Source organism: Ornithodoros turicata, chromosome 6 (genome assembly GCF_037126465.1).
Source record: "Ornithodoros turicata isolate Travis chromosome 6, ASM3712646v1, whole genome shotgun sequence".
Classification (NCBI taxonomy): Eukaryota; Metazoa; Arthropoda; class Arachnida; order Ixodida; family Argasidae; genus Ornithodoros; species Ornithodoros turicata.
Genome location: NC_088206.1, coordinates 52,224,375 through 52,235,844, shown reverse-complemented (window position 1 = coordinate 52,235,844; position 11,470 = coordinate 52,224,375). Strand labels below are relative to the sequence as shown.

General features: G+C 46.1%; 1 protein-coding gene across 1 annotated transcript; it reads right to left on the bottom strand.

Moving 5' to 3' along the window:
* Positions 1 to 6,416: 6,416 nt before the first annotated feature.
* On the bottom strand, positions 6,417 to 11,266 carry LOC135398032 (uncharacterized). Its single transcript, XM_064629477.1, has one exon. It carries the CDS (start codon positions 11,203 to 11,205, stop codon positions 6,454 to 6,456), a length of 4,752 nt encoding a protein of 1,583 aa, XP_064485547.1. The 5' UTR covers positions 11,206 to 11,266; the 3' UTR covers positions 6,417 to 6,453.
* Positions 11,267 to 11,470: the final 204 nt, after the last annotated feature.

The following is an 11,470-nucleotide window of genomic DNA, read 5'->3' as shown; positions in this document are numbered from 1 at the left end:
ATAGTCGCTGGTAGATCCAATTGAGAGCCTCCGAGATACCGGCATCCGTACTATCCGATCACACTTGTACGTCGGCAACTCGATATACAGTAAGTATGCACTAGTAAAACAATACGAAGAGCAACTAAACATTCCATAATCAGTCAGTACAGGCGGTAGTGACTTGTGAAAACAGTAATTGTAGCATAAATATATAAGACAATAAAATTAAAATAAAGTACTCATGTAGCAATAAGAGACAAGCAAGACGACGTGAATGTCTCGAGTCGAACTGCTCACTTTTCGTGGCAAAGTCCGACACTTTACCACTCGACAAACAACGCAGAGGACGTGGGCCGCCTTAAGAGGGGATATCACCGAGGAGCCATCTCCGATTCACGACTTTGTCGCATGTAGATGGCGCCACAGAAACATCCGGGTCTCATCAAGGTGAAAGCTCTAATGAATACCCCTGTTACGAGTTTCTCCTCCGCGGGATTGTGTAGTTCCATAAACACGTGTGACCTCCTTGACTATTGAGGTGCAGGGATCTCCCGTCTTGTGTGGGTTGCCAAGGTCAACTGAGCTAAAGGAAAAAAGACAGGTCCGACCAAGGCGAATTCTTCTTCATTGTCTCTTTGTGGACAGCATCTCCTGACTTCTGGGGTTGATGTTATCTTAGCTTTCCTAAGCTTTCCATGTCTGAGTTCTTCGACACCAGCACGCAAAGTCGAAGTGTTACGTTTCGTTCGCCGCGCTTATTTCTTTAAAATTATATTGACCTGCTGATGTTTCTTTGGCTGGGAGTTGCAAAACATTTCGCAGATAGAAGCTAGGCTTTCGTAAAGCCAAGTGCTGTGTATTCACAGAAAAAAATGTGGTGCATTGATTGATTGACATTACCATATAGAATTTCTCCAATCTGCAAAACACACACGCAAGCGAACCTATGCTTGATTAACGATGAAAGGAGAAAGTCACTGAAAAGGTTAGCCAGCTGTAGGACTCGAACCCACATCTTAGTTCTTTCATGTCTATGCTTGATGTTTACGAGTCTCGGGATCCGGACGAAATGTCCCCGGACGAAATGGTCCCCGGACGAAATGTCCCCAGATGCCGTCCGGTTGCACAGCCGTTGGTACCTCAAATGTGACCAATGTTTTTCATGCTACCATGTGCAGGGTTGATTGATTTAAATCACCGATTTTAATCGCGATTTAAGTCATGAATATTAATCAAGATTTAAATCACCTCCCTTATGTTATGTTTGAATTCGAATAGTAACATAAAACTGGAGACGCTGGGGAAGATGAGACTGAGCCTGGAAATGAACCACAGCCTGAAATATATTATACTTCAGTGACTTTTAGCACAAACAGCGTCACGTGACCCCTTCAGTGGCTCTCTGGCACACTGGCAATCAATTTGGTTACACATGGCGGGTGGTCATTCTACGAGCGTAGAACTTTTCCAGTTATTTCTTTTTCCTATTACTATTCGGTGTAATTCATAATATATAGTTTTCAAATAGATCTCCATTTGCATTAGCTAGTAACTGTTAGCCGCACTGTTAGAAGTCTAGACGCCCTTCTTTGTATGTGCTCAAAAAGTGATTTCGCTACTACGAGGTGGCACACGGAAGCCATGAGGTGAAGCTCTGTCTTAGAAGACAAAAATCAACTCAGTGATTTAATCAATATTCATCATATTTAAATGAAAAAAATCTGAATAATTTGATTTTTTAATCCGCCGAACAAGAATGCAGTTGAGGACTGGCAGACGGCTGAGTGACGGCAGCTGGGGACATTTTGTCCGGGGACATTTTGTCCAGGGACGTTTCGTCCGGGGACATTTTGTCCGGGGACATTTGAACCCACAGAAGAAAAAGAAAAGGCCATGGCAGTAAAAGAGTCGCAGTCGGTAAATATGTGAGCGATATCGTTGGGTGAGCTCTTGTCCGATGAGCGATTGTCGGCGCCCTGGTGAACTTCATTCCGATAGAAGTTAATTCGCAGGGGCACTACATGCGAAACGAATTGTAAATAGCTGTATTCGAAACGAATATGCGAAATTTTTCTTCTTTTTTTGTTTGTTTGTTTGGTTTTTCAGCTGAAGAGGGGAGACCACTGGTTATTTTCATATCTTTGTCATTCACGAACAGCACAGCGGAATAGAACAGTGCGGAACAATCACGCATACCAGTAGGACACATATCGAAAAAAAAAAAAAAAGATCCCAAGCTGAGAGCAACCTCTACATTTTCTGGGCACCTTTTTCATTGGTAGGGAAAGATCTGAAATGGGATAGCGATATGTGCGCGTAAGCTACCCGAAATCTGCGGGTGCTACGAAGATAATTTCGCCATGGTACAACGAAAAATAATGACTTTTTCGATTTTCGGTTTCGGTGAATCTGCGTTTGATGAAACGTTCATTCGACGTTCATTCAGCCTTAGTTGGGCCGTTCTTCTTTTTTAGTGACTCTAGTTCTACTAGCAAGCGGAGGTCATTGTAATAACGTTCTGGAATCTCAGGGTCGCTCTCCCAAATCCCTTCCTACACCAGAGGTGTGGTACATGAAGCTTTTGGGGTTTAGTGAGTCATGGGGAAGTTCCACGCAATGTTCTCCCACAATCGGGTCAATGGCTTCCGAGGCCATAAATACAGTAGCCGTACAGATCTACCTCTTCCACGCGTTTGCGTTTTTTGCTGTTCTTCAGCTGTTCCGCTGTTCAACAGCTTTTTCTTTTCTTTCTTTTCTTCTTTTTCTTTTTTTTTTCTTGAGGCACACAAGGACGGGTATAATTTGCGTGAATGTAGAGTAACGACCGGAGTAACGCATTACTTTTCTACTCGTTACTCAATCACATTTGGAGTCGAGTAATTGGTAACGGTAATCAATTAGCTTTTGCGTAGAAGTAACGGTAACGGTAATCAATTACTTTTGTCGAGTAACGGGCACAAGACTGCTTGAGGGGCCATTTTTTGTCGACCATTTTTTTCTACACCCGTACGCATGGTATCCACCACATGCGAAATCATTATTCAGCATGAAACGGACGTAATCTTTAAATTTCCTTATCAACTTAGCTTATCTTGCTACAATTTACCTAGACGTTTCGTGTCCTCCGTTGCTTTCCATGCTGGAGCAGCGCTCACATTATTTTATGCCCTCTAGTCTAACGTGTGCAGCTTCGACATTATTGAAATGTTTCTCCCTGGTTTTCTTTTAAATAATCAATCAATCAATTATTGAAATGTGTTTGGAAGAAACATCGATGCGATTAGGAATTCGAACGTTGAATTGCATGTTTGATTCGGAATTCAAACAGAATATACGACTACTCGCTTCGGTTGACCTTTCCTTTTTTCCCTTTTTCTTTAATTCATCTTCATATCCCCCCCCCCCCCCCCCGTGTTTATTCACACTGTAGCAAAAAGCCGACGTCCAAAGTGAACAATCCCAGGCGCATCAATATTGGATGTCCCTCAGGGGACATTTTTTGTGTGCACATTTCTTCCAGCTGATAATTTTTTCAGTGGCATTTTGATTATTTGGGGGGGTGGGGGCATTTTTTCCTAAAACCCTGCACCGGAGCAACTAATAACAAAAGCAGTGCCGATTTTCATACTCAGTGCAATTAAAAACCTGTATGCTTTCAAAGACAGCACCATATAAAAGTAGGATACATGGTCCTTTCACCGAAAAATTGGCGGCCACTGTGCACAGAAAACAAACAAGGGTGATCGACATAGCTGCAGACTTGCCTGCCGGAAAACTTGCATTGCCATACCGATCAGGTCGGAAAAACCCTAGGCAGGGAACAGACTGGGAGATTGCGACACACATACTATCTCCAACAATCCCAAACAGCAGACGCTTTTGTCATTCCCTTATCTAATCTCCCATAAAGAGCTGTTTCAAAGACTTCATAAGAGGGAATGGAACCTTTCAGGAAAGGGAATCTAGGATAGGGTGTTGGATTTACGCTGCTGTGTGGCGGAGGGATTCTTTGTACCCCTTTAGCCCGCGATATGGCGCCACAAGAAGGCGCAAAATGCAGCGCGTTACCAACCTTCACATTTTATCATATATCGAGAGAACAGATAATCGGATGTGGATGATCCCCGTGTTAAAATGCTCTAGAAAGATTTTTGCTTTGCCGCTCCAGGAAAATTTCCGCATAGGTCTCTTAGTTTTTTTATCAGAGCGTGTCAAAGCTTGTGTATCCAATTTTGGTAATTTTTTGTACTTCAATAACGCGTTTAGAAAAATGCCTTGAGAAAAGCAATATTTTTCCTGAAGCGACAAAGCGCATTTCCGAATACTATCAAACAAGACCAGTCTCGTGAAAATCGGTTCAATATTTACCGAAAGAGACTGCAAAGTTTGTCCCATAGAAAATACATGGGGCCGCCGGAGGTGGTATCCCCTCTTAAACTCGCGAGATCAACCATGCACAATGGGGATTATTTCGGGAGTCGGAGGCGAACGGCGTGATAAGGACGGCGAGCGTGGCGCCATCTAGAATCAGGAAAATCGTGAATCGGAGTTGCTCCCCGACTGGTATGGCCTCTTAAGGCGTAGGCATTGGCCATAAGGCATGTTTCTTTTTTGGTTGTTTGAGTGGTAGGTTTTATAGCCCAGATATTGTTGCTTATCAGTAGGTTCCTTGTAGGGGACTACTTGTCGTAAGACTACCGGACTGAAAGGGGTTGGGACACTTTCATTGGTGTGGGTCTTAAAGAAAGCTGTTACATCCAGAAAGTTAACTGATGTTGTAGAATAATTTCAAGTGAATTTGATTATGTTGCGGGTGACACTGAAATGACCAAAAAACGATTGCAAAGACGGCTCACCACGACGCCAGAGGTCAATGTCAATCAAATCATCATCATCAATCAATCGAAGGAACAGGAGCGGTTTAAAGGGGAACGAATCCATTGCAAAAGTTTCAAAATGTCACCTAAAGAATTTGGCCCAGTTGTGCCGTGAATCTGGGTGAAATGTTGATTGGTAGAAGCAAAGTTGTTGCAATTTAGGACTAACTCTGAGAATAGGAATGACTGCCGAAACGGGAAGGATTTCAGGGGGATGAGTATTAAGAAAGGATCGAACTGCCGAAAGGCCCTCATTGTGGGGGATGTTTGTATATAACGAAACAACATCCATGGTAGCAAGGAAGATGTTAGTAAGTCTACCAAATTTATGCTGAATGGCCGTTAATTCTGGAAGAGAAATCATTCATATCTTTGACATAAGATGCAGTCACCTATGGAAGAAGTGGTGGAATATGCTTCAGCCAATGGTCATCAACTAAGGACAGTTTTTCCGTAGGGGTGTTAATACCGGAAATAACGGGTCTTCCGGGGTTGTTTTCTTTATGATAACAAGGTAACAATTGACCGATCTAGCACTGGGCGCAGAAATTTCTAAATGTAGGAAGGGATAAAGTTACTGTTGGCAAGTTCGCTGATATTGTTCTTAATATCACCACAAAACGGGGTAGTCGGATCGTGGTCGACGGTCGTGTAGAACGTCGAGTCGAGCTGTCTTTCTGCTTCTGCGATGTAAGGTGATGTTTTAAGTACTATTCACCCCCACCCTTGTCCACAGGTCTGATAATGATGTCTTTGCGCGTTTTAAGATACCGCAAGGCAGCTTTCTCCGAATTAGACAAATTGAACCTCTGTATGCAATAAGGGGATAAGTGGAAAAATCACAAACCGAGAAAAGGGGCCTGATCTGACGGCCGGTCCCACTGAAATGCATGCATTTCCCGTTTCTTTACCATCCTGTAGCGGGTCAATAAATAGCATTACGGTCCTAAATTTTCGTTGGCAGGTACATACTGGTATGTATATGTCATTACAACAAAAATAGTAAAAAGGGGATAAATCGACTTTTCCCTTATTGCATACAGAGGTTAAACTATTGGGGCTCATGTTCTTCGGTTTGGAAAGGTTGATATTGATGTGCTTGTACACAGTCTGTATGTAACTATCAATAAGAGGACTAGCTTTAGAGGAACCAGAGGTCCAGCAAGATGAAAGTTTGAAGGGTGAATGATCCCAGTTAGGTTTGTTACGAAAGCTTGTTATGAAGGCGTATCCTTCGGTCATGGTTATTCAAGTCGCTTAAAATGTCCAATTCATTTAAAAAATTTGTCGGCGCTGCAAAGCTCACACCCTGAGAAAGAACGGTAAAAAGGTTGAAACTAGCTCACCAATTCTTAACGCATCGCAAATATCACCGGTTAATACTGATAGTTTTTCAATTCCACTTTATGTATTATCTTCGGGCTTGACTCCCATTGTTCGCTGCATGTGACATCATAGTATTCACATTCGAAAGTACAGGTGGGCAGATTGCACAAATGAGTATTAGTCCCGCAAACATGGCTTTTTGCCCCAAAAGGAACCTGACAGCTTCGTGGGTGGTTGAAGAGGACATTTATTATCACTTAACGATGACTTAACGGGTATCTCTCCAGAGGGGACACTTTTTGGAAGGGTTCATTCGCGTACCAACAGTGCACCGGAACGCTTCCTGAAAGGGGCGATTGTTCCACAGCGGTACATTCACCTGCTGGGCTGTGGTAGCGGAGTCATTGCCTTCACGACAAGTCCCACGTGCGTAATACACGAAAAAGAGCTGGTCCACATCCAACTTTCGCAGCGTTGAGAACCTCCTCTTCCGTCCCCGCAGGAACAGTTCCATGGCAGGTTCCAGTGCCGCCGTTGACTCAAGAAAGGCCAAAGAATTCATTTTCTGGATTCCGTATCGCTCGATGCACACAAGAGCGCTCCCTAAGTACGAATGACCGAGGTCCGGCCACCAGCGTCGTTTCTCTGCTCGGCTCAATTGGACGTTGCGGAGTATGAGCCGCAGTAGGCACCGGAAGATCCGCGTTCCTGCGTACGGAAACTCGAAGCGCCCATGAAGGTTGAGAAGCGTTACATTGATCAGCAGCGGAGGAACGTAGATAGTGTCCAAGTCCGTGTGGCAGTCAAGGTCGAAAGCAGAGCCCAGCCATTGGTCGCCGGGATCTTCGCGCAGAGCACGATATAAGCTGTGGCTACGAATATTGTAAAATGATCGTAAACTTTTTCCTTTAAACACTTTCGGAAACGTGTTCACGTATTCCTGGAGCTTTCTCCTGTCAGTAAGCCATGACGGGTGGAAAAGGGCAATCCTGGTCTGGTTAAGAAGCTTCCACGCTTCTCTTCTGGACTCTTCACCCAAGATGCCCAGCTTGTCCAGCGATATTTCCAAGTGGAGAACGATGTCACGGAGCTCGGATATGTTGCTCCTACTCACGATCTGTACGACGCGCAAGAGAAGGAGAGGCATAGCGCGCTCCGTCACCCGCACGCACAACTTCCATCGAGGCAATGCTAGTAATGAGGCGCTGTACAGGTGCTGCACCAGGGCATCTGCCAAGGGCTTTCCTGAACTCGGTGAGAAAGCTGACATTTCTACCATAAGCCGTACTCCGAAATAATTCAATACAGTATGCGTCTCCGCCTTGCTCATGAGACTTAAAACTTCGTTAAAGTAGTCGGGACACAAGAGCAGGATGTCAGTGAACGTCCCCGCGTATAAGGGAGAACCACCCGTAGTGAATATCTCGGAGACGAACGCCATCAGCTCCGGTCTAGCTCTCAACGCGTCTATCTGACTAGGACCCAGAAATAGTGTCCTGTTGGAGGAAAGCAACTCCAACCTGGCAGCAAAGTTTGCAACGTCAAGAGAGTAAACTGAAGCGTTCCCTTCCTTCATCACCGTCATGATTGCGGTATACGCGGCGGTATTGTAGAACCGAGTGGTTTCCTGCGCATTGCCAGGGAATGGGGACAAGGGCTTCGCGGCTCCGACCGCGATTATGGCTCCATTTCTGTTGTGTGGATTTCGAACTGTCCGGATGCTGAGCAGTGTTTCTGTCCCTGACAGCCGTAAAATACTTGCCGCCGCGCTCCAAACAGAAATGTTTTGCGCCGTTGAACTGAACGGAAATCCGTCCAGTTTTGCCATCCACAGTAACTCCAGCATATCGCCCCAGTCCTCACTGCCCTTCTTGTGGAAGTCCAAGCACTCCTTGAAGATAGCTTTCGCTATTGACAGTTCTTCGGGAATATCGGAGCGCTGCAAAAAATGCATGACCTTAATCTCCAGCAAATGTACTAGGTCACCCTGAACAGTTCCATCATTATCCGTTTCCTGAATACTGCTTCTCCAGCGACTACACACGAAGCGGTAGAAGTCGTCGCACGGATTTAGATCCCACGAAATTAGTTCTTTCATATACGCACCGTCCTTTTTGCACCAAGCTGTATCACAGACATCACTTTCACTTAAGACGTCTGTTGTCGTCGAAGAGTCCTTGTCAGTGTCATTTACCGAATGAGTGTAGAGAGGCCGAAGCCTGGGGTTACTCCATGAAGGGTACTTGACGTTGCTGGGCAGAAACACTGCAGTCATTCCAATAATCATTGACAGAGCCACAAAGACGAGTGATGAATACGCTATAACCTTGCGGTACTTCAAAACCCGACCTAGCTGGTGCACTCTGTTGGATGGCAAAAGTGACTCTGCCGACTGGTGGTCAAATATAGTCGTCGACGAAACATATGGCTTGTCTCGAAGGCGTGTCTTACCGACCGCTTCTTGTTGTGTGTGACCGAGTGTCGGGAGGGGGCAGGAACCACTAACTCCTGCAAGCTTGTGAGGCTCGCTTCTCGTGAAGTTATTTTCCAGCGACGCCGTAGTTGACTGCATCCATTTATCATCCAGCTGTACACATTTTCTAGCTGTGTCAAGGCTTACAGCCTTCCCTGGACCGACAGAACTAACTTGCGACACTCCCCCCTTTCTTCCTTCATAGGTGTGCAGCATGTAGGCTTGGACTTCGTCGTCTTTTCCTTTCTTAGATGATTCGTCACCTCTCTTTGATTTCTTGCCCTTTTTTGTCTTTCTGGGCGGGGAGTCACCGACGTCTTTCTCATCATCTTTGGGTTTCGTTTTCGACTTAGGTCTCTTGGGTCTCGAGATGTGTATGTGGACGTCAGGCTCTTCGGAAAGCTGGCTGTCCGACAAGTTAGCCGTTTCGCTTGACTCTCTCGCTTTGGGCACTGGAGACCGTTTTATTACCATTCTAGTTGGAGATGGGGACGATCTTGGCGATGTTCTTATTTGTATATTGCGTGCTGCCCGAGACGGTACATCCGTTATATCGCTCTCATCATCTCTTGAGCAAGTACATACGCGATCGGGAGCTCTTTCCAGCGGTACAGTTCGTCCCCTTGTTCTCTGTGTAGAACGCACCTGGTCAAGTGGTACCTGTTCGATCCACAAATCGCCTTCATTTCTTAAGACTCGCAAAGCCGAACGTCGCGGCCGTTGTCGTGGGTTACTTGGCATCCTTGCTGGCGGTCTGCGTGTCATCTTTCTGATATCCTCCATATAGTTTGGAGGCTGTCTTGTTATCGCAGTTACACTGGGGTAATACAGGGGAGTTCCCGTGTAGCTTGGCATCATTACAACGTAATCGCGTTTGTGACGCTCACATCTTTTGACAACGAACTGAGGCTCGGTTGGCACAGTCGAAAGCAGAGAGTCTAGAGTAGCCTTGGCGTCTTTCAACTCACTTTGTGGCTTTCGTTTTTCCTTTTTGGATGCGCCGGTTCTTCTTGGCGGTGGCGGCGGAGCAGTTGCACACCAAGAAAATCCAGAGTCAATTCTGCCCATCTGCCATTCTGTGGATGGGGTCTCTATGGGAACTGAAGCCGTTCTTACGATTGGCTTAATTACTTTCTTCTTTTTCTTCTTCTTCTTCTTCTTTTCTGGGATAGATACCTCTTTGCCGTCCAGGAAGATCCTTTTTTTGAACTTCTCGGAAGAGTCCTCACGCTCTGCAATTTCCACGGAGAGTTCTTCCGGTGAAAGAATATCGCCGCGCTTATTAATCGTTATGACGCTGGTGGGCTCGAACATCTTGTACCTGCTGCTCGATAATTCCGACGCTGACAATACTTTCTTGGCTTTCTTATCCCGTGGAGATCCTTCATCCTCATCATCCTCCTGATTTCCTGGCGACCTCTTCTTGGTCACGGCGTCTTCCTCCTCGTCCTTGTCTGTGTTGCGGTTCTTGCTCCGCCCTCGCCTATCAGATTTGTCACGACCACGACTTCTGGTTCGTTCACTCTCAGTGTCCTCATCGCTTTCTCCGACACTTTTTTTCCCGCGTCTTCGACCTTTAGTGCGTCCACTATCATCGTCCTCGTCACTGTCTCTGTTGCGGCTCCTGCCACGGCCACGACCTCTATTACGGTCGCCACCTTCCTCGTCCTCTTTATCACTGTCTTGGTCTCTGGCGCGGTTCTTGCCACGACCCCGACCCCGACCCCTACCACGGTCGCTATCTTCCTCATCTTTATCACTGTCTCGGTCTCTGGCGCGATTCTTGCCGCGACCCCGACCCCGACCACCACGACCTCGACCTCGACCTCGACCTCGTCCTCGACCTCGACCTCTGCCTCTACGACGGTCGCTGTCGTCCTCCTTGTCACTGTCCTCTTCGCTATCCCGGTCACGCTTCTTGCCTCGACCTCGTCCGCGTTTTTCTTTATCGCTTCCACTTTTATTGCGTTTCTTTCCTTTTTTAGAAGCCCCCTCTGATCGTGAAGATTCGTCGCTAGTATCATCACCATCATCTTCGAACTTCACTTTCTTGTCCCCAGGACTCGATGCTTTCTGTTGAACGCCGTTTTCTGCAACGCTTGCTTCAGTGCTTTCCGAACCCTGCGTTAACTGCAGAGATCCATCGTCTCCGAGCGCTATGCTAAGGACAGTTGGAGACTTTTTCCTTCCATCCTTCTTCCTGCGAATGCCAATAACAAGCTTTTGAGGCTCCTCAGGAGCGTCGTCCTCCGTGACTTCGGAATCGCTGAGGTAACTTTCGGAGCGATTTTGTTGCACAAGTATAGCTTGCTCCATGTGGTTCATTCGATCGTCGACCGGCGAGGCTTGAGTGACACTGAGTTTCTTTTGTATAATCTTGTCGAGCTGGAGGTGATCCCCTCCTGGGTGCAGGAGCAGGGAATCGGTGCTGTGGAATCGCGGAGTGGGCTGCCTCTCTTCATCATTGCTAGCTGTGGAGAAATGTGTCGTATCTTCTGATGAGACAGACGGGCGGTTCACAGGGTCAACAGGTTCTTCGAAGTCCATGTCCTCGCAGGGTCGTTACTGCTATGGCTGATTTGAGTGCTTCTCACGTTGCATTCGAACGTCTTCGTCGTCTTCATTCAGATAAGAGAAAACAATGTCGTAGGTGGTGGCTCTGAAAACGATAGTAATATATTTGGTATGTTATAGTTAACTTACAGCACACTCCTCATTCTAATAAGCTTGGCGATAGCAAATTTTTCTGGTGACTATTCTTCATTGTCGATTGGAAGTCATTCATATTAAAAATATTGTTAACACAATTTCG

What these genes read in the sequence shown, in the direction of transcription:
- LOC135398032 (XM_064629477.1), bottom strand. Translation starts at nt 11,205, where the DNA reads ATGGACTTCGAAGAACCTGTTGACCCTGTGAACCGCCCGTCTGTCTCA.